General features: G+C 36.8%; 1 protein-coding gene across 2 annotated transcripts; it reads right to left on the reverse strand.

The window, feature by feature from the left end:
- Positions 1-248: 248 nt before the first annotated feature.
- LOC130915368 (uncharacterized) lies at positions 249-25,790 on the reverse strand. Of its 2 annotated transcripts, none has more exons than XM_057835337.1 (6): positions 25,681-25,742; positions 16,538-16,838; positions 7,679-7,735; positions 6,239-6,445; positions 2,485-2,625; positions 249-781 (listed from the first exon to the last, which is right to left on the reverse strand). In XM_057835337.1, the coding sequence occupies exons 2-6, from the start codon at positions 16,832-16,834 to the stop codon at positions 722-724; spliced, it is 762 nt and encodes a 253-aa protein (XP_057691320.1). In that variant the 5' UTR covers positions 16,835-16,838; positions 25,681-25,742; the 3' UTR covers positions 249-721. The 2 variants fall into 2 exon arrangements, with proteins under 2 accessions (XP_057691320.1, XP_057691319.1); XM_057835336.1 differs by having other exon boundaries at positions 250-781; positions 16,538-16,835; positions 25,681-25,790.
- Between the last annotated feature and the right edge of the window lie 1,561 nt (positions 25,791-27,351).

Below are 27,351 nucleotides of genomic sequence, written 5' to 3' on the forward strand. Positions count from 1 at the left end.
GATTTTCTTGCGGCCATATTTTGCCATGTGGCAAATGGATTTTGCCATGCTGCATTTAAAATAGATTTTGCCATGTTGCATTTTTTTTGCCGTGTGGCAAAATGGATTTTGCCATATGGCATTTTTTTTGCCATGTGGCAAGATAGGTTTTTTGCTATGTGACAAAATCGATTTTGCCACATCGCAAAAAAAAAAAACACATCGCAAAAAAAAAAAAAAAAAAATGCCACATGGCAAAATCCATTTTGCCACATGGCAAATAAATACCACTTTTGGCTCTCGCTGTCTCTCCCTCATTCCAAACCAATCACACGCACTGTCTCCCTCTAGTGGCCATCGTAATGCATAAGAAGAGTGATTTGATATGATTGTTATTTTTGAATATTTGTGTTTACATTTAGGATTAAATATAAAAATAAACAAAGTAAATATTGTCATACATAGAAAAATGAATAACAGTAAACATAATTATCTTGGACTAAAACAGAGAGAAAAAAAGACTATTTGTCACTATGTCTTGACAAGCTAATGTGATAGCATTGAGTAAAAAAAAAACAAAAAAAAAAACACAACCAGTGATTACTTATACCAAAATGTAACATAAACACAATAATAAATCAAATGTAATCAAATGGAAAATAACTTTTTTTTTTAGTTTGATATAAATTCAAGATGCAAAAGAGCATATAAGGTGCAATTAGAGGAGGGAAGAGAGGAACATTTAGGCCTCCTCGCCTTCATTCAGGAGCGGCTTGTATACACTGTCCGGCTGGTCATGACCCTAAAATTCAAAACAAACAAAAGCTGACATTTCATCTTCCACACAAATGTGAGAAAAGAACAAGTATATGAAAAAAAGACTGTCAGGAAAATAAAACACTTATGGTTACTGTAACTAGAGTTGTCCGATAATGACTTTTTAACCGATTGTCCCGGTATTGTCCAAATCCAAAAATCTGATGCGATATCAAACCGATACCCATTGTTAATTGTTATTGTCCATCCTCTGGATGCTTTAATAGTGATAAATGTAACTTGTGCTGCAACGATAACTTGAGTAGTTTAATTTGGAAAAAAGCTTCGAATCGAATTTAGTTGCTTTGAGTATTCGTTTCATTAAAATGGCGTTGTCATGGTTTGTTTTGAAAGCGTTTGCATTTAGTTTTATTGATTTAGGTGGATACACAGCCCTCTAGTGGCAACAATGAATATGACGTAACTCATTTAACATGGCTGAATCCTGCTGCACCCTGTTAAGACCAACATAAGGTCAGTTTTTGTTTGAGCTAATAAGTTTTTTTATGCATTCCTAACTGAGATTATAGGTACAGTGGAATGAAAAAGTATCTGAACCTTTTGGAATTTCTCACATTGCTCCATTGAATCACCATCAAATGTGATCTGATCTTTGTCAAAATCACACAGATGAAAATACAGTGTCTGCTTTAACTAAAACCACCCAAACATGTATACGTTTTCATTTTTTAACCCTTTAACAAGTCGTCTTTGAAGCTTCGTCTTTGCTGTGCAAGTTAGCCAATTGCTCTTTTGTTGTACTTAGATGCCCATTTATTTATTTTTTTTAATACCGTTTAGGGCTAAGCTCAGGTATTTGAACTTATTTTTTAAATGAAAGTGCAACTCTGCATAGTTTGAAGAAACACTCGGGAATTTTACTTTGTATTCGTATTTAATGCTATTTTTAAAGTGTAATCTTAGCAAACCTTTGTTTTACAGCTCCTAAAATTTATCCTGCAACGCATTAAATGTTCCTAATCCAATGATTTGATTATTCGAACTAACTAGTTGAGAGACTACTGGACTGTAAAAATTATCGATAGCTGCAGCCCTAGATGTGACAACTTCAAGGTTTTCCAAATAAAATAAACATTTTGCTAAAACTGAGAGCAACTTCAACTGATATTTTAGAAAATAAATGTCCCATATAAAAAATATATATAATTTGAAATGGGATAAAATGATCATCATCAATCAAATAAAAGGAATCATTCACAAGTAAATCATGTTTACAGTAGTTACCCCAAGGAGCAACTAGGGGGCGACCAAAACATTAGAAATCAAAGGACATTCCAATGCATTGGCTAATCCCAAGATACATTTTGCTAGGCTTTTGTGCAAATTTTATTACTTTTCTAGTTTTCTACAAGACTATTTCTTTCTGGTACCGCAGGAGTTATACGTTCATTTAATTTTTGCAACATGAATGCAAATAGTCTGCTAACATCAAATCCCAAGCATCTTGTATTGGAGACGACTAATGCTCAATAAGTGTAACTGCTATGATAAGCTGCGACCAGGCTTTGTAAAAAGGCTTTTACATTCACTTTGAAGGCAATATGCATAATGGCCTAAAACCGATGTCCAGTATCATTTTAGAATACTTTTAATATAATATCGGAACAACTCTACTTGTAACATTCCAGCAGAATTTTGCTAGCATTGCGAAAAATGTTACGAAGTCACCTCCTGTTGTCGGACGTCCCCGTTGTCGTCGCGTCCCCTTCGGCACAGAGATTTGATGGCCAATACGAAGGAGCTGATGACCAGGCAGAGTTCCAGGACGCACAGCACGATGGCCACGCCGTTGATGCCTCGCGCCAGCATCTTTGCCATGGACACAATCACGCAACTCTTTATAGAGCAGTAGCTACAAAATGGTTTATTTTCTTTAAAAAAAAAAAAAAAAAAGTCAAAAAATAGGGGCGGGGAGTTCACATTGCTGTTATTGTTTTGTGATTTTTTTTTTTAAATTAAAGTAACAAAAGGAAAAAATATGATTGAAAAAATTTATTTATTTATTTATTTTTTTTAAATTCTTTCAAATATATTTTATATTTATTTTCCTGTTTGTGTAGTCTTTTTTTTTTTATTAAAAAAAATAAATTCGATTAAAAAAAAAAAAATTGACATTCCCTTTTCTTTTTATTAAATATTTTTTGGCATTAAAAAATAAACCATTTTATTAATCAAAAAAACAAGGGAAAAATATTCTTGATTGGTGAAAAAAAAATACAAAAAAAAAAAAGATGAATATTTTTTTTCCTATTTTTTTCCTGTCTATTATTATATCAAAATACGTTGATTACAAATACAAAGCAATAAATTTTCCCTTTTTATGCTTTATATTTTTTTTTGTTTAACAAAAAAAAGTATAACAATAGGGGGGAAAAACAAATGTGTCATTTCTACCAATTAATTTGTCATTTTATTAATTAAAAAAACAAATATTTTCTATAACAGAAAGGGATTGGGCTAAGTTGTGTGTGAATGCTCAAACTAAATGCATGAACGCAAGGCTAAGACTTATTCAATATAAGTGGATAATGTGAACATACATAACACCTGTAGAACTAAACAGATATAATAAAAACATTCCTGATACCTGCTTTAAAGAGCATACGACATGAGGAAAAAAAAGTCTTAAATGGCATTATTATGTGAATTAGAATCATATTTTGAGACGATTCGACTATATACAACAATTTAGCAAAGCACAGATGAAGAGAAATTATTCTTTTAATTAATCTGCTGATTAGCCACACCTACCATTATAGGGCTTTAGCGTCCCCAACAGGTGGATGGCGTCAGCGGTAGACTGGGCTCATCGGTTTTACTATTCAGCCCATTGAGGGGGAATTATTCAGAACGAGGAAAACGCGACAAAGAGAGCCGCAAAATGTCATTGTTTCAGTCTCTCTACTCCAATATGTTTACAGGATATTCTTTTTATCCAAGTATTTATCCCCAATAGCTATATAAATGGCTTGAGAAGGACCAGTCAGCCCGTTGAGGGGGACCTATTCAAAACGAGGAAAACGCGACGAAGAGAGCTGCAAAATCTCATTGTTTCTGTCTCTTTACTTCAATATTTTTACAAGATATTCTTTTTATCCAAGTATTTACCTGAATTGCTAAATAAACGGCATGGTCATGACACAAATAACAGTCTTGTGCTAAATGGAATATGAAATAATAAAAATGCATTTATTCAGGACGCCATGGCAAAATTACTCCATAATGGTCAAAACTGTCGACTTCACCTTCTGTCGCACCTCCCGAACGATATTTTATGACACCTAAATCGGACATACTGTATGTCATTTCCCTTCCCCGGCTTCTGAGAATGTAAACAAACCAAAAGGCGTGACAGCTAGCCGACATGCTAACCCGAACCGAGTGATGTTTCAAAGTCTTCGAAGCGGAAAATCACACATAACTCGCCTGGATTATTTGACATGATGACTGAGTTGTCGAATGTCATTGCGGATCGGCAAACCGCCCGGCGGAGAGCAATTTACAGTTCGTTCACTGGAGGACTGTGGCTGCAGTTGTTGTGCAGCTAACGTGCTAATGTGCATGAGGAGAGCTTTTTACGTGCTTATCAATGATCAAACGTAAGTCGTCCTTTATTTAAAGAAAGTTTGTAGTGTTTACTTTGTAATAGCTGTATTAATATTTGACATAATACTAAACAAGATGTTTACTCACTTCCTCCTAAGTCCAATGCTCCCACTGTAGTCGGGCTTGTTTTGGCCAATATCCACGGTGAATGGGAACCTTTTGAAACTCCAAAAAGGCGCATACGCCTCTCCCTCATACAGAATGATTTTTCTGCAGCCGTTTGGCTGGCGTGATGCGAAAAATAAACGTATTAATCCGCAAAATCACCTGAATCCTTCGTCCTCATACACAACAGCACGCTGTATAGTGAAGAGGACGTCTTCTACCGTACACGTCACAGCGCCCTCCTCCTCAATGCAAGAGCGAAGCCGGAAGTCACTCATTTTCATGGCGCGGGATTCAAAAAACGAAATAAATATAGCGATCGCTTCCACACACATCAAAGCGGTCCATATCATTCAGGGGCATAAAATACCGCGTGTATTATGAAATAAACATGCTTTTTCGTGTCACATGCACTTTAAATGTACAAGAGAAAAAGGTACCCTATTTCACTGTGTATGGCAATGCGGAGAAGTTAAGAAATTTTGGCACGAGGTAAAAAAGATGTTGGAGGAAGTGATTTTAAAAAAAATTCCATTCGGGCCAAAGTTTTTTTTTGTTGGGACTGTTTCCAGAAGAACATAATTTTAGCAAACATGAACAGACACTTATTAATCTTGGTTTAACAATGGTGAAGAAATGCATTGCACTGGTATGGAAATCGAATTGTGGACCTTCTACCAAACAATGGATGAATCACATGTTGTCAATAATGCCTTTAGAACGAATGACATTCATTTTGAAGGGCAAACAACAGACTTTTGAGGACATGTGGACACCTTTTATGAGTTATGTCAAAAAGAGGAAATTAACATGAGGGCCACTGTATCAAACTGTGAACTGTGATTCTGTGTTATGGAGGATAAAGGGGGAAGAAGGAGGAGGAAGAAAAAAAAAAGGTGAAACTGGAGCTTAATAATGGTAGAAGAACAATTGTTTTTTTTTGTGTATGTTGGGTTTTTTGTGTTCTGGTGTGTTTTTATGGTATTGTTTTTGACGGTGTGAATTATTTGTTGGAAAATCAATAAAAAATACATTGGGAAAAATAAAATAATTTTGATTAAAAAAAAATGTTAAATATTTTCCTTCCTTTTGTTTTCATCATTTACTTTTAATTTGAAAAAATATGTTGATTACAAATGAATAAATACAATACATACTGTATTCCCTTTCCTTTTTATGTTTTGTCTTTTTTTTTGTAAAATAAAAACAGTAAATATTCTCATTCCTATTATTGTGTTTTAATTTTATTCATTCCCCAAAAAATAGAAATAAATAATAATAATTTTTTTAAAAAGAAAAAATAAATAAATAAATATTTTTGATTGAAAAAAAATAAAAGACCAATATTTTCCTTCTTTATTTTATCTTTTTTTTTTTATTAAAAAAAATATGTCGATTACAAATTAGTAAATATTCCCTTTCTTTTTTATGGTTTTGTCATTTTTTTGCTATCATTGTGGTATAATTTTGTTCATTCAAAAACAGGGAAAATATTTTTTGACGGAAAAAATTAAAGATGTATATTTTCTTTCCTGTTTAATCATTTTCTTTTAATTAAAAAATATGTTGATTTAAAAACAAATATATAAATATTCCCTTTTTTGTGTTGTTTGAAAAAAAAAAAAATAGGGAAAACAATGAATATTTTCATCCCTATGACGGTTTTGTAGTTTTTCATGAAAAAAATACATGTCTGATATCATGCGCTCACCAAAATCATGTCTTTTCCCTCCAAGCAGCGGAGCTTGTACTTAACCCCGGCGGGATCTGGGGTGGGATGCTGTCTGACATAATAATCATCATCGTACTTCCCACAAAAACCCCACAGGTAGATTCTGGCCAAGTTGTTGGAGTAAAGGACAATGCCGGCGATGGCGAAGGCGATTCCTGAAAAGTTTAAAATGACGTTGACCAGCACCTAAAAAGCAAAAAAGATGCATATATCAAACAATTGCACGAGTCACACGTCCAACCATGTCACAAGTAACTCCCGAGTAAGGCTGCAACAACTTATAGATTAAAATCGATAAATAAATTAATTGCCAACCAATTTGATCCATTTTTTTCTGGTAGCTATGAGCAGTTCCGTTTGGGTCCTTGTTTGTGTGTAGGCCCGCACGCCAATGATAACAGTGAGAGAGAGTTCACTGCTACAGTGGTATGAAAAGTATTTGAACCTTTTGGAATTTCTCCCATTTCTGCATAAAATCACCAAATGTGATCTGATCTTTGTCAAAATCACACAGATGAAAAAACTGTCTGCTTTCACTTAAACCACCCAAATATTTATATGTTTTCATATTTTAATGAGGATAGTATGCAAACAATGATAGGAGGGGGAAAATAAGTAAGCTAACCATCACATTTAATATTTTGTGCCCCCCCCCCCTTTGGCAGTAATAACTTCAACCAGATGCTTCCTGTAGCTGCTGATCAGTCTGGCACATCGATCAGGACTAATCTTGGCCCATGCTTCTCTACAAAACTGCTGTAGTTCAGTCAGATTCCTGGGATGTCTGTCTTTAGGTCTTGCCACAGCATCTCAATGGGGTTCATGTCTGGACTTTGACTTGGCTACTCCAGAACGTATATTTTGTTCTTCTGAAGTTGATTTACTTCTGTGTGTTGGATCATTGTCTTGTTGGAACATCCATCCTCTTTTTACAGGGTCCCCCCAGGATTGATAAATCTTAAATTCAAGACTTTTAAGACCTTTTTTAATGCCATTTCAACTGAAAATTAATACTTTTCTCGCACCCATTATTTAGATAATATTGAGTCATATTTAAAAACTAAAGCACCAAACATCAAATTTAACCTCAATTACTAAGTGTTTTTGACAAAAGAATGCACATTTATTGAAGATACAATTAAAACACATTTAAATATAAGGTCTTTCAGATTTTTTTTTCTCAGGATAAAATGGATTTTACACTATTATTGTAAAGCAACTTCAGAAATTACATTTGCAATACAACAGGTTTCCCTTTTAAGATGACCTAGTCAAGGTGGTAGGGAAGTGACTGTCAAGTTGGCAAGCTATAAATGCTATTTATTTTATATTGGGTGTCCCAGAGTAATACAAACTGTCAAACAGTAAATACAAGAAAAGATACTATTCCAGTCAACATACAGTAGATGAGTGACTCACCAGACACGGACTAGGGAACTTCTCGGACAAAATGCAGATGATACCGAAGAGAATGAACTGTGGTAGAAAAAGAAAAAGTGTACGTTAAGGAGTTTTTCTAGGGCAGGTGACTATTTTTATCATTAAAAAAAACAATATACGGCGGAAAACACAGACAAGACTGAAAAGCAGTTTCTGCTCTTGCACTCCTCTTTAAAAGAAACTGCTGTATTTTAAGCCAAAACAACTGTTGTGTTTGATAGAACAATCAGGCATGAAAATGGGTCAGGGGTTAAAAAGGTGAGAAAGGTGTGGAGGAAATATGTTCCGGCGTTCTGCCAAAATGTCCGCCGTCGGCAAAACGTCCTACATGTGGCGAATTTGACCATTTTAATTTTTCACATAAGGCTTAATATTCGAGTTAACGGGGGTTTAATTAGTTGAAGGAGTTGATTTCAACCACCATTGACTCGCGCTAGCTTAGCCACTCCGGAGCCCTGAAACTAACAAATAACTGTCAAACTGCACAGAATTTGTTCAAATCATTTCCAACGACTAATTAAACCCCGGCTAACTCAAAGATTAAGCCTAATGTAAAAAATTCTGAACTTCCCCTTTAAAATAAAGACCATTGAATATGGCCCTTAAAATGTTGTCTATAAAAGTTTTAGAGCAATAAAACAAACAACACAAATGAATAAAATGAACAGGAATCCTTCAAAGTATTTCATAATGGGTCCAAATTATTTTTCGAACAGATCATGTGACTATAGAACCTTAGAGACAGCCGTTTGCATTGCTTAGCCAAAACTACAGCTGAGGAGGCAAGATGGATATTTAGAATTTCTTTAAACCTAAGCTTTCAAAACCCTCAACAACAACTGAGCTTGAACCGAGGATTGAGCACGAGCAGTATCAAAAAGTCCTGGCTGTCGTGTTACCTGTTGTGCTGTAATTCCAAGTGGTGCTTGAATTGGATGCTTATAGCGGTCGACAGTCTTTTTGAGCCAGCGCAAAGTTCGCAGCACACGGAGATATTTTTGTTATCTTTACTGGACAAAAATGTGAAGTAATGGCTGTGTTTCCAGTGTGCAAATGCAGCCGTTTGTAGTATGTCTCCTGCCTATTTCATCGCATCCTGGCGAGGTAGCAAGGCTATGTTGTTTTGGCCGCAAACTCCCAGCGCTCACGCATCATGGTAATACACGTGACCCTTTTTGTTCCATCCCCAATTAAAAAATGTGACATGTGATGTCACTCCCATGACTACAGTATTCTTCATTCTACACACATTATGTAGTAATAGTAACGCACAGGCATCAAGGAAAGTAATTTTACTCAGATTACTGATTTAGAAAAATGAACGCGTTAGATTGTTCTTTACTGAAAGAAAGTAATCAGATTAGTTACGCATTACGATACCGCGTTATTTATGGAGGTAGATTTGTGTCTTTATTATTCAATCAAAAAAAAAAGTTGCTTCGATCAAATAAAAAGTTGCTTCAATCAAAATATATACTTTCAATCGAAGAAAACGTCACTTCAATCAAAAAAAATGTGTTTGAATGCAAAAATAAATTTGAAACTCAAAAAAATATATTTGAAAACTATTTTTCTTTGATTGAATTTTATTTTTTTGATCAAAGTCAAGTTTTTTTTAATTGAAACACCATTTTTGATTGAAGTCATGTAATTTTCCGTTTGGACCACATTTTGGCTAGGACATTTGTGTCTTTATTATTCAATCAAAAATAAATTGCTTCAAACAAAAAAATATATATTTTCAAAAGAAAAATCACTTCAATCAAATTTTTTTTTAAAAAATCAATCGTAGAAAAAAAGGTTTGAATGTGAAAAAATATTTGAGACTCAGAAATTCGCATTTGAACACTTTATTTTTCATTCAAACTGTTTTCTTTGATTGAAGCAATCCTTTTTGTGTTTGAGCCATATTAGGGGTAGGACATTTGTGTCAAAATCATTCAATCGCAATAAAAGTTGCTTTAATCAAAAAACTATTTTTAATCAAAGAAAAATATCATTTGCAAAAACTTTTTTTTTTTTAAATATATTTTTTATTTAATTTTTTTTTTTTTTTTAATTGAAATGTCACTTTTTTTGAAAAGCAAAAAGTTTTAAACTTATTTTTTTCAAAGTGGAAAAAGTTTTTAACACACTTTTTTTTTTTGAAGTGGAAAAAGTTTTGAAGGCACTTTTTTTCGATTGAATCATTTTGACACAAAGATTCTCCTTCAACGCTAGTTCCGGTGTGTTTGATTGGCAGGTAGCTGAGCCAATGACATAAAAGTATGAAGCAAGCATAATGGCCGCCAGGGCTCCATCCAGCCATCGGAGTCTGTTGGAGTCATCGGCATTTCACCGGAGTACGGTGCCCCGTTGCTTAATGTGATTTAACACGGCGAACTTCACCCGCTGCCCTGACGTGACGGTTGGCAATTGGTTCCAACCGGAGTGTCCGCGACGCGCCGGTACGGGAGTGGTCGGCGAGTGGCCCGACACTAGCCTGCCCAGTGAGCGAGTGGACTACCGGCGAGTCGCCGGCATCCACGCCGGCAGCCCCATCGCTTCAGCTTTGAATGAGTGCCGTGTCATTCGCGGGGCGTCCACTCGACAGCCGGCCTCCGCGCCTGGGGGGTGATATCGGGGTCCGACCAGTGTGCCAGACAGGGCACCGTACCGTTGCGGGTACTCCGGTGAAATGCCGATGTCACACGCCCGTACCGGTGCCCTATATTCGGCTTAGACTCCAACAGACTCCGATGGCTGGATGGAGCCCTGGTGGCCATTATGCTTGCTTCATACTTTTATGTCATTGGCTCAGCTACCTGCCAATCAAACACACCGGAACTAGCGTTGAAGGAGAATCTTTGTGTCAAAATGATTCAATCGAAAAAAAAGTGCCTTCAAAACTTTTTCCACTTCAAAAAAAAAAGTGTGTTCAAAACTTTTTCCACTTTGAAAAAAATAAGTTTAAAACTTTTTGCTTTTCAAAAAAAGTGACACTTCAATAAAAAAATATATATATTTCAAATAAAAAATATATTTAAAAAAAAAAAAAAGTTTTTGCAAATGATTTTTTTCTTTGATTAAAAATAGTTTTTTGATTAAAGCAACTTTTATTGCGATTGAATGATTTTGACACAAATGTCCTACCCCTAATATGGCTCAAACACAAAAAGGATTGCTTCAATCAAAGAAAACAGTTTGAATGAAAAATAAAGTGTTCAAATGCGAATTTCTGAGTCTCAAATATTTTTTCACATTCAAACCTTTTTTTCTACGATTGATTTAAAACAAAATTTGATTGAAGTGATTTTTCTTTTGAAAATATATATTTTTTTGTTTGAAGCAATTTATTTTTTGATTGAATAATAAAGACACAAATGTCCTAGCCAAAATGTGGTCCAAACGGAAAATTACATGACTTCAATCAAAAATGGTGTTTCAATTAAAAAAAACTTGACTTTGATCAAAAAAATAAAATTCAATCAAAGAAAAATAGTTTTCAAATATATTTTTTTGAGTTTCAAATTTATTTTTGCATTCAAACACATTTTTTTTTGATTGAAGTGACTTTCTCTTCGATTGAAAGTATATATTTTGATTGAAGCAACTTTTTATTTGATTGAAGCAACTTTTTTTTTGATTGAATAATAAAGACACAAATCTACCTCCATAGTTATTGACAACACTGCTTTTATATTACTGTTAAATACACAAGCTTGACGCTACCTTAACGGGAGCTATTTTTTCACCGGACGCTCCAGCAGTGTTCAACGCAAGCTGCAACGAACGGCAGTAACTTTGTCATACCACAAAATATGAAAACGAAAACCATTACTCACTAAATTCAATATGCTGGCAAATGCATTCATCTAAAAACAATTGGGAGTGATACTTTACCTCCTCCAGCGAATGTGAATTTGTGCTTAGTACAAGATCATCTGTCGCAATTAGCGATCTTTGACGCTCTTTTTTTTTCCCTCCCCGCATACAAACTTGTTTCTCTCTCAGCGGCTGTGATTAACCTCAATGAAGTTGCTGTCCTAGCTAAGCCTTGCCTATCATTCGTCTTTGTAAGTTTTTAGTAACTTTGTGTATTGAATTTGAAAGGAAAATGTGTGTTTTGTTTTTGACGAACTTTTTCATGAAGCTAAACTGTTGAAGCTACTCACATGTGGAAAAATACGAGTGTACAACGTTTTAAATGTATTCATTTGGTATATTTCAGTTACCACGATTTGAGAGATCAATAAATTGAAGAATTTACGCCTTGCGTTTGGAGTGCTTGTTTTGGGGTTTGCTGGAATAGCGTCACTGACACACGCAGCATCAAACAGGGGAAGGGGTAAGCGCTGCCGCGCCAAGCAAATTCTGGCTGCATTTTCGACACATGAAAAATAACGAATACGTACTACTGTATGACGGAAAATTTTAGTGGTTTTGTAACCGCGACGTTTTCATAGCATGGTAATCCGTGAAGGTAACTGGCACATGCATACAAACGACCCCCCCCCCCCCTTAAAATTTTTCTCCTCGGATCTACACGATTCACGTAGGTCATCCTTTTTGACTTCAAAACGGCGAATTTCGCCGAAAGGTGAGAGATTTTCATGCCTGAACAATATGTCTATATGCTGCCATAGCAGATTCATGGCGCATGAAGCCCCCGAACTATTTCTAATTTGTCCGTTTTACCCTGCAACTGCTTTTTTTTCAACCCAGCTATAAAACGAAGGTAATAAATTATATCTATTAATCAAAATGTCTGACATTTTTAGCTTAGAATCATTAATTGATATTTAATATTTGGTTTAGATAAAAAAAAAAAACTTTAAAAAATATTCACTCGCATATTTTAAACTTAGATTAGATTAGATTAGTCGACTAATCGTATAAATAGTCGGCTGACTAATCGGGAGGAAATGAGTCGTTTGGGACAGCCCTACATTCATTACCGTAATACATCGCGTGCCATCTCCCAAATGGCATTCGACATGTACAAGAACTCCTCCCATTCCAAATGTAATGGATGTCTAGCGTCGTCAACGGCAACAAATTTAAAAAAAAAACAAAAAACACATCATCCTCTTTTTACAATATGTTATGAATCAAAAAAAAAAAAAAAATGGATGTAAAATCATTTGAGTTGATTCTTGTCTACTAAATAACTACAGTGCCTTGCAAAAGTATTCGGCCCCCTTGAATCTTGCAACCTTTCGCCACATTTCAGGCTTCAAACATAAAGATATGAAATTGAATTTTTTTGTCAAGAATCAACAACAAGTGGGACACAATCGTGAAGTGGAACAACATTTATTGGATAATTTCAACTTTTTTAACAAATAAAAAACTGAAAAGTGGGGCGTGCAATATTATTTGGCCCCTTTACTTTCAGTGCATCAAACTCACTCCAGAAGTTCAGTGAGGATCTCTGAATGATCCAATGTTGTCCTAAATGACCGATGACGATAAATAGAATCTACCTGTGTGTAATCAAGTCTCCGTATAAATGCACCTGCTCTGTGATAGTCTCAGGGTTCTGTTTAAAGTGCAGAGAGCATTATGAAAACCAAGGAACACACCAGGCAGGTCCGAGATACTGTTGTGGAGAAGTTTAAAGCCGGATTTGGATACAAAAAGATTTCCCGAGCTTTAAACATCTTAAGGAGCACTGTGCAAGCCATCATATTGAAATGGAAGGAGCATCAGACCACTGCAAATCTACCAAGACCCGGCCGTCCTTCCAAACTTTCTTCTCAAACAAGGAGAAAACTGATCAGAGATGCAGCCAAGAGGCCCATGATCACTCTGGATCAGGGGTCCCCAAACTACGGCCCGCGGGCCGGATACGGCCCGCAGCCACATTTGGTCCGACCCCCTGAACAAAAAAAAAAAAAAAAATTGTAAAAAAAAAAAAAAAATTTTTTTTTTTTTTTTTTTTCAATAGTTATTTATGTCCTGGCTTTTTTCTGTGAAGAACTGAGCAATGGTTATTTGGTTATTATCTATTTAATTAATACAGTATTATTATATTATATTATATTACATGATATTATATTATATTATATTATATTCAGGGGTGCACATAAGTGGTCCGCACATGCGTACTGGACGTAGACAAACGCGCTGGCCCTCAACGGCTTCCATACGCTTTTGCGTACCGATGGCTGACCACTCTATTTGCGGCGGACACGAGAAAATAACTTCTCAAAATGTCGATGAGGCAGGCCACACTGAGTAATTACTTCCGTGTTCCCCCACCCCCGTCAAAAGACAGACAGACGACAGAGACGTCACCGGAGCTACCGAAAAAAAGGACTTTTGCTGAAAAGTGGCTACAGGAGGTACCGTGGCTAGAAGCGAATGATGCTCGCACGGAAATGCGGTACAAAATGTGCCGTGAGAATCCCAATGTCGCCGATTAGAGCAACGCATTTTATGTAGGGTCAAAGAATTTCAGCCATCCAAACTTTGAAAAGCACGAAAAAAACAGAAGCAAACTATCGATGTCAAACAGGACCCCACTCGCCCTATGGACATGTGGCGGAATAGGGCGGAATAAAGGTAATGAACAGCGACATGCACTGACAAACGTGTTTTTGCTCGCATTTTACAAAGCTAAACATGCACGTTCAATGAGGTCTTATGAGGAGGATGTTCCACTTTTAAAAAGGCTTGGAGTTAATGTGGGAGTCGCATAATGCCCTTTATTTTGAATTGGTGCTTTTATGTTTATTTCTTTACATTTCACTTCAACGTAATGGCAATTTTGTTGTGCCAGTTGATGTTAATCAAGCATTAACTGTTAATATAATTAATCAAAGTTAATTGGCTCTAAGTAAAGCTTGTCATAAATTTATCGCATCAGGTGGGTCGGCTCTCAAGCTCAATGAGGACCAAGTCACATCTCCAGGTCCTCCTCTGAGAACCTGGGCAAAAAAATTATGTGCACCCTTGATTATATTATATTATATTATATTATATGATATTATATGATATTATATGATATGATATTATATTATATTATATTATATTATATTAAGGGCTGTCAAAGTTATCGCGTTAACGGGCGTTAATTAATTTTTTTCATTAATCACGTTAAAATATTTGACGCAATTAACGCATATGCCCCGCTCAAACAGATTAAAATGACAGCAGTGTCATGTCCACTTGTTACTTGTGTTTTTTGTCTCCCTCTGCTGGCGCTTGGGTGCGACTGATTTTATGCACCATGAGCATTGTGTAATTCTTGACATCAACAATGGTGAGCTACTAGTTAATTTTTTTGATTGAAAATTTTACCAATTTTATTAAAACGAAAACATTAAGAGGGGTTTTAACATAAAATTTCTATAATTTGTACTAAAATCTATCTTTTAAGAACTACAAGTCTTTCTATCCAGGGATTGCTTTGACAGAATATTAATGTTAATGCCATCTTGTTGATTTATTGTTATAATAAACAAATACAGTACTTATGTACAGTATGTTGAATGTATATATCCGTCTTGTGTCTTATCTTTCCATTCCAACAATAATTTACAGAAAAATAAGGCATATTTTAGAGATGTTTGAATTGCGATTAATTACGATTAATTTTTAAGCTGTGATTAACTCGCTTAAAAATTTTAATCGTTTGACAGCCCTAATTATATTATATTATATTATATCATTTTTATTTTATTTACTTTGGTTCCGTGAAGAATCCAGAAAGGGTTATTTGATTGTGGCTTTCTGAAAAACAATACATTTTTACATTTAGGCACTCCTGCAATCGTCACACTTTTTCTGTTACAAACTGACCCCGGCCCCTCATCAGAGAAGAGAAGGGTTATGTGGCCCTCACAGGAAAAAGTTTGGGGACCCCTGCTCTGGATGAACTGCAGAGATCTACAGCTGAGGTGGGAGAGTCTGTCCATAGGACAACAATCAGTCGTACACTGCACAAATCTGGCCTTTATGGAAGAGTGGCTAGAAGAAAGCCATTTCTCAAAGATATCCATAAAAAGTCTCGTTTAAAGTTTGCCACAAGCCACCAGGGAGACACACCAAACATGTGGAAGAAGGTGCTCTGGTCAGATGAAACCAAAATTGAACTTTTTGGCCACAATGCAAAACGATATGTTTGGCGTAAAAGCAACACAGCTCATCACCCTGAACACACCATCCCCACTGTCAAACATGGTGGTGGTTTGGGCCTGCTTTTCTTCAGCAGGGACAGGGAAGATGGTTAAAATTGACGGGAAGATGGATGCAGCCAAATACAGGAACATTCTGGAAGAAAACCTGTTGGTATCTGCACAAGACCTGAGACTGGGACGGAGATTTATCTTCCAAAAGGACAATGATCCAAAACATAAAGCCAAATCTACAATGGAATGGTTCAAAAATAAACGTATCCAGGTGTTAGAATGGCCAGACCTGAATCCAATGGAGAATCTGTGGAAAGAGCTGAAGACTGCTGTTCACAAACCCTCTCCATCCAACCTCACTGAGCTCGAGCTGTTTTGCAAGGAAGAATGGGCAAGAATGTCAGTCTCTCGATGTGCAAAACTGATAGAAACATACCCCAAGCGACTTGCAGCTGTAATTGGAGCAAAAGGTGGCGCTACAAAGTATTAACGCAAGGGGGCCGAATAATATTGCACACCCCACTTTTCAGTTTTTTATTTGTTAAAAAAGTTGAAATTATCCAATAAATTTTGTTCCACTTCACGATTGTGTCCCACTTGTTATTGATTCTTGACAAAAAATTAAAATTTTATATCTTTATGTTTGAAGCCTGAAATGTGGCGAAAGGTTGCAAGTTTCAAGGGGGCCGAATACTTTTGCAAGGCACTGTATGATTATTCTTACCAGCGCTCCTAACCAGTGAGGAAAACCCGTAAAATCCATTTCCCAACGGGAAACGCCTCCGTTGCTCATGAGTATGGCCCCCAGGCCGATGCTAAGGAGACCAGTCATGATGTGCAGCGCCCCCAAAACTGACTGTGAGGTCCCCATGACACCTCTCAAGTGACGGGACACCGAGCAACAAACGGGGCTGTAACACAGGCCTCCCAGAATCTGACACAGCGGGGGCCAGCTACTTTTGGGGTCGGTGGTCAGAGTCAGCATCGTGACTCCGTCCGCCTTGGTCATAGCCACCGACATCCTGCTTGGGAAAGAATTTATTAGAGGGTTTATAATGATTTTATCTCAATGAATTAAATTACTATTGCGTGGCAATTTTTTTTATCCCCAAAAAATCTGTTTTTGTAGAGCAGGGGTGTCCAAACATTTTGCAAATGGGGCCAGATTTGGTGTGGTAAAAATGTGGGGGGGTTACATTTGCTGACGTCCTTTACGTAGAACAATATATTTAAGCAAATTTTAGCAAGCCGTTCTGTGTGTCACATTTGCTTTATTATAGGGCTGCAGCTATCGAATATTTTAGTAGTCGATTAATCGATGGACTAGTTTGTTCGAATAATCGAGTAATCGGATAAGGAACATGAAAAATTAAAACACCTGAGCTGAGCCTCAAACGATATAATTTTTTTTTTTAATGAGGATCTGTTTACAACAAAAGAACAATTGGCTAACTTGGATAGAAAAGGCTAGCTTAAATGCTATGAAATGCTAGGGTTTTTTTTGTGTTTTTTTTTTACAATGCTCTTAACAAGTGGTTCAGACACATATTCCCACAAAAAATGGCTAAATATACTGTCAAGTTCAAAAATAGATCCTTAGGTAGACATTGTAAAATTATCCAAAAATAAGGAGAGAAGACACTCAGTTTTCTTGGCCAAGGAGAGCAAAAGAGTGACTGGGCAGAGAAATGCTAGATTACACTGTCCAGCCACCAAAATTGATCTAAGGAAAAAAACCTCCTTGGTATTTTTATTTAGGGGTTTGTCCTAACACAGAAAGGGTGCCGCCCTGAGGGAGGGGGAAGCAAGCTGGAAACACCCATGTGATTTTGGTTGGATATGTGTGAGCATGTAGGTGGAACTAAATAAGTACACGTATGTAAGCAAGGGCACATGTAAAGGACAGTCAAAATGACCAGACACTTCAGTTATGCAACGCTGCGGCCGTGGAAGATGTCCTCGGATGGAAAATTGTCCTCGAAGGCCTAGACGAAAGTCTAGACGTAAGACGCTGAAGATGTCCTAGAAGGTCTAGTTACGCAATGTTGCGGCCATGAAGCAAGGCAGTTGTCATCCCGACCCTCTTTACTCTTTGTAACACTTAAACATTATACTACACCCTAGTATAGCAAGCAATAATCATTTACTGGTTATATTAATCATTTACTGGTTATATCAATAAGAAAAATATTATTATGCAATAGTATTATGCATGTATTAGGTATGTATGAGCACAAGCAGATATTCAATCAATCAAGCAAATATTCAATCAACCCTCGATAATTAACTCAACACATAAATTAAGAATGCATTAAAAAAACATTCGCTCAAACAAAAACTTAGCTTATGTTGGTTTTAACAGAGAGCAGTTGGATTCAGCCATGTGAAAAGAGGCAGACCAGAGGGCATTGTATCCCCCCTCATCAGTAAAATTAAATGCAAACACTTTTAAAATCAACCATTACAATGCCACTTCAATTAAACGAATACTCGAAACAACAAAAATTTAGTCCGAATATTTTTTTCTAATCAAATACTCGAGTTAATCGATTAATCATTGCGCACTACTTTTTTTTTTTTTTTTAATTAATAATTTCAACAATTTTGCAACTAGCCTTTGTGGCGTTCTCTTTCGACTCTCGGGCTCTTGCGAAATACTGCTGCTGTGAAATTAAACTAGCTTCAAGTTGCTTCAATTTCTCGCTACGTACAGTATCTACCCTGTAATCTTGTCGTACATGTCAGCGTGTCTTGTTTGGTAATATCGCCTCATATTGAACTCTTTAAAAACAGCGACTGTCTCTTTGCAAATGAGGCAGACACAGTCGTTGCCTATTTTAGTGACGAAATATTCCAGTTTCCACCTACCCTTGAAGCGCCAGTCGTTGCAGTCAACTTTTTTTTGTTGTTGATTGTCGCCATTTTAGAAAATTGGGAGTAAAGGGTCACATGTGGTAATGTTGCTTAGAGTGGGTAAATGAGGAGCAGCATTTAGCGTGTAAACCACTTCATATGCAGACGTTATTGATTTTATGACAGAGGCTGGGGGCCGGATGAAATCTGACCACGGGCCGCATTTGGCCCCCAGGCCGGACTTTGGACAAGTCTGTTGTAGAGGAATGGATACAATACTATACAGTGGTACCTCGACATACAATCGCTTCAACACACGATCTTTTCGACATCCGACGTAAAATTTGACGCACCATTTGTTTCTACATCCGACGACATGCTCGAAATACGACGACACGACAGCAACGCAAACGAACTCACGGCGGATTTTCTTGTGTGAGAAATCAACACAGGTTTCCAAAAAGTTGGTACAGTTGGTGAAACGAGGATTAAAGTGATGCTTACCTTTGAAATGAAGATGCAAATTATAGAAAAATATGAGCGTGGGGTGCGCATCCGTGAACTGGCTCAACAATACAGCTCCACGGTCCTCTTCCGACCACCGTTCGCCAGTCTTTATAAGTTAAGGTGACAATTATTATTGTGGTAACATCGCCAAAGAAATCGCCAGCTTCGTCACGTTTTTATAATTTATTTAAGAACTTATTCAACACAAAACGCCCATTGCCCTCTGCAGTTGACTGTGCTCTCAAGAAAACGAAAGTATTATCTCTACCGCACTGACCTATCTCACTGTGACGTCAGCCCCGCGGTGCATTCAGGTACAGCAAAAAGTGTCCGCCACATTAGAATCCAATTTGTTACATTATTAACGGAATCATTTTTATTATTATTATTATTATTAATATTATTATTATCATTATTATATTATTCAGATTTTTATTAATAACTTGTTTATTTTGCTATGTTTAATTGCCATTTATAATAATTGTACCAGCAGTATTTATTATGGATTTAGTGTAGGTTTTTGGGTGTGGAACGAATTAATGGAATTTTAATGTATTCCTATGGGAAAATCCTGCTCGACATACGACCATTTCGACTTACAAACAAGGTCTTGGAACGAATTAACTTCGTATGTAGAGGTACCACTGTACTCTGGTAAAATAGTATAATTCATTTCAATTTAAAACAGTTGAAAAACAATATGAGCAATTAACAATTATGTGAAGTTAAACTGCCATTTTAAGACATTTTTTTTAAACAGTCAAACATTTAAATGATTATAAGCAGACCTAAAAATTGAAGAAGTCTGATCTTTTAGCCAGATTGCCAGAATCACGCCAGCCGAACTGCCGGAACCGTGCTAGGGCAATTTAAACGACCCTAGCAGGCGCAAGCTCGACAACCCGGCCAAAAAGCCAAACTCCGCGCATCCATCTAAAGGCAGATTTATACTTCCGTGTCAGACCTGCGCCGTCAAGGAAGACCCGAGTTACGACCCTGCGCCGTAGCCTGACGCGCGCCTCTCGAATTTTCTAACCTTCGCGTCGCGTAAACGTGTATGACGTGGCGAAAACGGACTGTGATTGGTCCGCTCAGACTATTGTTTCCGGTTTAGCGCGAAATCACCACCATTGTACAATAGAATCAAACGTTATTTTCTACACGCAAAAATGGACCAAGCCGACAGGAGTATCATCAAAGAGCAAGTCTCGTCAAGACATTATTGTGATTGCCAAATGGCAAGGTCGGCGATTGGAAAAAAAAAAAAAAAAAAAAAAAAATGGAATAACCACCGAGACGTGTGTGTTCGGAATCGAGTGGCCACACGAAGCGGTGACCCAGTCGGCCAAAAACTGCCGACTTTATGTCGTATTTTTGGTTGATGTACTTCATCATTTATTGTGTACAAATGTTTGCTGTGAGTCTGTGACTTATTTACGTGTCACACTTCAAGTATATGAAGAATAAAGCACAGATTTGGTGTTGAGTTTTATCTTTAATTTTCAATAACAGACAGTTCACACACGATACATCATCACTCATTGAGAGTGCCTCGGTGCTTTTTATGATAACGTTAAAATCAAGGCTCCCAACGCAGTTTGGGAAGATCCATAGATGTCAGAAATCTGCTATGGCTTCCCACTGGCTGGTTGTAGGACACGGCAAACAAATCGGGCTGGAGGGCTTTGCAGACCTTGAACGTAGCGCTCGACGCCAGTTTGAAGCTAGCCGCCGCAGCTAGCTCTCTCCACCAGAGTCTAAAACTCTCTGTGCGGCATCAAAAGTCAGCCAGATCGCCTCGAAACCGTCTTCTGCGTCGCCTGCCCCTCAACATTTCTATGTTCAATATTTATTCAGTGTTGATGAGCAGAATATTTACTTTCAAGAGTTCCATCTTGCATTGTTTGTTTTTTCTCCCTTAAACTAGACTAGCGGAAGTCAACAAGCATGACCCAAAACCGTACAAACATAACGCCACACCCCTCTAGTGGCTTGGCGGTGAATTACAGAGCAACGCGTTCCCTCACCGCAGAACTATCGACTGTCGAACGACGCCGTAGTCGCTGCGCCATCACCGCAACGCGGGAGTATAACTCAGGCTTTAGTCTTAACCCCTTCTACTGACTCCATTTTAAAAGCTGGAAAAAGGCTTCAAAACACAAGTTGACAATTTATTCCAAGTCGGCAGCAATCATACTGCATAGAGAGACCCAGGCGAGGAGGCAAACTGGATCCAGGGTCACCATATCACAAGTCAACAAAATATTCCCGAGAAAAATGATAACGATTAGTTTAGGGCTGCAGCTATCGATTATTTAGTAGTCAATTAATCGACTAGTTAGTTCGAATAATTGAGTAATCAGATAAGGAACATGAAAAATTAAAATACCTGAGCTGAGCCTCAAACGGTATAAAAAAAATTAATGCGAATCTATGTAAGACAAAACAACAATTGGCTTACTTACAAAAGTCCGCTAGCGTAGTTGCAATAAAATGCTAACGTTTTTTTTTCCCCGCAATGCTCTTAACAAATCGTTAAGACACATATTCCCACAAAAAACGGCTAAATATACTTATAAAATAAATTGCGACTGCATTAAAAAACATTAGCTCAAACAACAACTTATCTTATGTTGGTCTTAAAATGGAGCAGGCTGATTCAGCCATGTGAAATGAGGCAGACAAGAGGGCAGTGTGTCCACCCAAATCAATAATACAAAAAGCAAACACTTTCAAAATAAACCATTACAACCCCACTTAGTTAAAAGAATACTCGAAGCAGCAAAATTTAATCTGAATCAATCGATTAATCGTTGCAGCACTAGATTAGTTAAACATTCAGTCTTTTAAAGGCTCTGGTGAGGCGGGCTGTGGTCCGGAAGTAGGGTGTGTTTGGGTGTTGTTTAGGATTATTGTCTGTTGTGGATTGGACAGGAGGATTCGGGAGTTAGTGTTGTCAGGTCAACGAGAGATAAGGATTTTGCCAACCTCAGCGCCACATGATTGCTGAATTTTCACTTCTCGGTCGCAGGTTCCTCTGTATCAGATGTTCCTTGACAAGATGTCCCGCCATTTGTTCTGGACTGTCCAGAAGAGCTGATTGCGGGATTTGGTGGTGCACACGTGTGCTTGTAGATGTCTTGCCTATCACTTGGTTGTCAGCATCAATCTTGCTCAGTCAGCAGCATGATGCGCACGTTGGGCTCCCGTGGTCAGAAGGCGTCCTATATCTGTTTTGCCCTTATCTGCCCGTTGTCTTGGTGCTGCAAATTCTAATAATTTCTAGTCCAATTGTTCCTAATGTCAAATATATTCTGCTTGTTTTTCTTACACTATGATATAAATGCTATTTATTTTATATTGGGTGTCCTAATACAGTCAAACAATATATACACGAAATGGTACTATTCCCTTCAAAGATATCAAAGTGCACAATAAGAGCAATGGTAGAAGCAGAAAAATAAACGATTTTTGAGAGGCCTAAAACATAGCGAAAACGATGTGGGTGAAATATGAAAATACTAGAACATTATACAGGGTGGGGCAGAGCAACTTGCTTATTTAAATTTGGCGCCCTGGAGCGATGATTGCTCTGCGGATGGTAGGGATGGAATTATTTGAGAGGGTGGGGCTTAAAGTTTGGTTTTTAACATGCGTTGTTTATTTTGTGTTTATTTTTCAGGAACCCTCTGAGCAACCATCGCTTCAGAGCGCCAAATTTACATGAGCACGTTGCTCTGCCCCAGTGGCGTCGTTAGGCCTATTTAAGTATCTTTAAGCTGCCCCCTAAACATTTTGGTGTTGTTTTATTCAAAAAAAAAAAAAAAAAAATGCTGACATATTCATTATTAAGTTGCCAGAAAGTTTGGACACACCTTCTCATTCTTGCATTTTTTTATTTTTACGACTATTTACATTGTAAATTCTCACTGAATGTAATTAAACTATGAATGAACATCTATGGAATAATGCATTTTTTTTTTTGGGGGGGGGGGTGTAAGGCAAATTAGCCTGACCCAGATATCATTTAAATTAAGTAATGAGTAGTATTTTTCAGGGTTTGAAATTACAGCAATTTTTGTTACATACAGTATGTGCCCAAAATGTAATTCATGCGATTTACAAATTCAATATATAGGAATAAACAATTACTGTGCTGTGAGCGAAAGTCATGGCATTATCCTCTATGATTGGCTGTTTGTGAAGTTTTGTACTTGTACGCTACATTTACTTACATCCTGTGTAAATTCTGGGGGCTAAGCCCCCCGTTCTTAAAACCTATTGACGCCCCTGCTCTGCCCCACCCTGTATATATTTGCCCAAACTCAAATTTTTTATCAAACCATTTTTTTATTTGTTAAATGTGCGTATTCAATCGGATTTCTCCATTTTGTTAGCCATTAGCTCAGCTAATGTGCGTGTCAATTTAGTCAGTGTACCAGAAATGTGTGCACTGATAAAAGTCCTGTGTTTGGAACGTTAAACTGCGTTTAAAATGTGTCAATTCTTTTAAATATTTAATATTTTTTGTGTTTAATTAATGTTAATTAGTCAGTCCCAACCTGAGCATAAACACTTCAGCTGCCCCATTTAACATGGCTGACAGCCTAACGTATATCAACGACGCGCCAAACTACCAATGAGGCGTTTCAGTGTCCGTTCGAGCGCACGTCAAAGCGAAAACAATCAAAATGACGCAGAAATATCGTTAGCAAACAAATTTGGCACTAGAACAATACAGTGGTACCTCTACATACGATCGCTTCGACACACGAACTTTTCGACATCCGACGTAAAATTTGACTCGCCATTTGTTTCTACATCCGACGACATGCTCGAAATATAACGACAATGGCAGCACCGCAGACGAATGCACGGCGTATTTTCTTGTGTCACAAATCAACACAGGTTTCAGAAAAGGTTGGTACAGGTGGTGAAACAAGGAAAAAGTTGATGCTTACCTTCGAAATGAAGATGCAAATGACAGAAAAATATGAGCGTGGGGTGGGCATCCATGAAATGGCTCAACAATACATCTCCACGGTCCTCCTCCGACCATCGTTCGCCAGTCTTTATAAATTAAGCTGACAATTCTTATTGTCTCCAAAGAAATCGCCAGCTTCGCCACGTTTTCATCATTTCTTTTACAACTTATTCAACACAAAACGCCTGCTGTCTGCCGCAATTGATGGTGTTCTCAAGAGAACATTCAAAGTGAAAGTGAAACTCAAACTCACCGGTCTGTCTCTGGCACGTGAGCCCCGCGGTGCGTTCAGGTACACAAAAAAACGTCCGCCTTATTAGAACCCGATTCGTTACACTATTACAGGAATTATTATTATTCTTTTTATTACATTATTCCAATTTTGATTTATAATTTATTTGTTTTGCTATGTGTAATTGCCATTTGTAATAGCACCAGCAGTATTTTTTAAGGATTTAGTGCAGGTTTTTGGGCTGTGGAACGAATTAATGGAATTATAATGTATTCCTATGGGAAAATCCTGCTCGACATACGACCATTTCGACTTACAAACAAGGTCCTGGAACGGATTAACTTCGTATGTAGAGGTACCACTGTATTTAAATGTGAGAGTAAATGTAAAAAATGAGGGTCATTTTGCGAGGTGACGTCTGTATTATTTACTTGACCTCGGAGGGTTAGCAAACAAAGTGCTGCCACAACTGGTTTTGTATATTAACAAAAAAATTATAATAAGGTTCCTTTTAAAGTATTTAACGCTTCCAAATATTTAAACAACGACTGAACCTGTAAGTTTAAAGTGTGACGAGTCTCAAGTTAATGAAATTAAATCGTTAATTTTAATCATATTACAAATAACAGGTTTTCTAAATTAGGCTTAGCATTCTTGTGCTGGCTTTACTTGCTTTGGGAAATATGATATCACTTTCTAATTGTTATACTTTCTGTTCATGTGCTTTCGTTATAACAATAAAAAAAGCAAATATGGACTTCATTTTGGTTTGTTGCATAGGCAAAACTATTTTAGTAGATGTACTCCGACAACAGCAAGAGAATGCGTCAGTTTTTGTTTGTAACTAAACATTTATGCTAACACTTGCTTGGAAAATAAGAATTGTATAACTGTGAACGCTCCGTTATTATGCAGGCGTCAAAACTACGGTCACATTTACAATAAATCTTCTTTCACTTTTTAATTTTCAATTGGACAGTTGACGTTTTCCATAATTATGACACCACTTGAAGGCAGTGTTAACATTAGAGCTGCCACAGATGGAAATTCAGAAGTACTGCAGGCTTTTTAAAAGCATTTAATTGTACTAAAACTTCAAATACGATCAAGTATTAGTCTAGTCAGGAGTACCTCTAAATATGAGGTCAATATTTAAGTCCCCCTCTCGTTAGTGAACCAGAAAGACGCGTTGCGCCATGGTTTTCCTTTCCGAAACGACAACACTACTACTATTGTACAACTTCTACAACTGTGTATTATATATAAACTAAAAAAAATGTTTCCTACATACCTCTTTTGTGTGGATTCAAAATCAGTGGACCTCAAATTCAGTCAAGTTGTGGCGTCCGCCCTTGGCTGAGTTTTGACTAGTTCCCGGAAACAACCTCATTCCAAACCAATCCCAAAAAATGGGCAATTTTGTCGCCATCTAGCGACCACACTTAATATTAAACAGCTACACATACATGGATGTATACATGGGATTTGGTTGTGTATGGAGGGTAAATTTGTGTCTTTATTATTCAATTAAAAAAAAGTTGCTTCAATCAAAATATATATTTTTAATTAAAAAAAAAAGTGAAGGGAAAATAAATTTGAAACAAAAAAAATGTATTTGAAAATGATTTTTCTTTGCTTTTGTTTTTGATTGAAGTAATGCTGTTTTGCGTTTATAATATAAATATTACATTGGCATGAAATTGACATTTGTGTCAAAATGATTCAATCAAAAAAAAAATTGTGTCAAAATGATTCAATCCAAAAAAAAGTGTCTTCAAAACTTCTTCAATCAAAAAAAAAGGTAGTTCAAAACTTTTGCACTTAAAAAAAGTGACGCATCAGTAAAAAAAAAAACAATAATTTCAGATAAAAGTATTATTTTCAAAATCAATTTCTTTTTCCTATCCAAAATGTGGCCCAAACGCAAAAGAACATTACTTCAATTTTAAAAGTTGTTTCAATCAAAAAATAAATAAATCAAAGAAGGAAAAAAATGCATTTGAAAACTATGAGTTTCAAATTTATAAACGAAAATTTTCAATCACTAAAAAAAAAAAAAATATTTGCCTTATCATACTTACGCCATTGGCGCAGTCATTTGTCACTCAAACATGTCTGACCAATTGCGCGAAGTGAACATTTGTGTCAAAATGATTCAATCAATAAAAAAAATGTACCTTCAAAACATTTTCCTCTCCAATTAAGAAAAAGTAGTTCAAAACTTTTTCCGCTTCAATTAAAAAGGTAGTTCAAAACTTTTTGCACTCCAAAAAACAGTGACACTTTAATGAAAAAAAAAAAAAAAAAAAATCTCAGCGACACATGACCTACCCATAATATGGCCCAAACATTTTCAATGAAAAACTAAGTGTTCAAATGCAGATTTTTTGAGTCTCAAAAATCTTTTCGCATTCAAAACCTTTTTTTATGACTTTTTTTTTTTTTTTTTAATGAAGTGATTTTTCTCTTGAATTTTTTGTTTGTTTGAAGCAATTTATTTTTTGATGGAATAATAGACACAAATGTCCTCGCTAAAATGTGGCTGAAACGCAAAACAACATTACAGTGGTACCTCTACATACGATCGCTTCGACACACGAACTTTTCGACATCCGACGTAAAATTTGACTCGCCATTTGTTTCTACATCCGACGACATGCTCGAAATACGACGACAATGGCAGCACCGCAGACGAATGCACGGCGGATTATCTTGTGTGACAAATCAACACTGGTTTCAGAAAAGGTTGGTACAGGTGGTGAAACAAGGAAAAAGTTGACGCTTACCTTCTAAATGAAGATGCAAATGACAGAAAAATATGAGCGTGGGGTGAAATGGCTCAACAATACATCTCCACGGTCCTCCTCCGACCATCGTTCGCCAGTCTTTATAAGTTAAGCTGACAATTCTTATTGTGGTAACATCTCCAGAGAAATCGCCAACTTCGCCACGTTTTTATCAT

The sequence above is a fragment of the Corythoichthys intestinalis genome, chromosome 4 (assembly GCF_030265065.1).
Source record: "Corythoichthys intestinalis isolate RoL2023-P3 chromosome 4, ASM3026506v1, whole genome shotgun sequence".
Lineage (NCBI taxonomy): Eukaryota > Metazoa > Chordata > Actinopteri > Syngnathiformes > Syngnathidae > Corythoichthys > Corythoichthys intestinalis.

Coding starts and splice junctions, on each gene's coding strand:
- LOC130915368 (XM_057835337.1), bottom strand. CDS start 16,834: ATGTCGGTGGCTATGACCAAGGCGGACGGAGTCACGATGCTGACTCTG. Junction 7,736..16,537: donor CTCACTGGTTAGGAGCGCTG/GTAAGAATAATC, acceptor TTTCTACCACAG/TTCATTCTCTTCGGTATCAT. Junction 6,446..7,678: donor AGTTCCCTAGTCCGTGTCTG/GTGAGTCACTCA, acceptor TTTGCTTTTTAG/GTGCTGGTCAACGTCATTTT.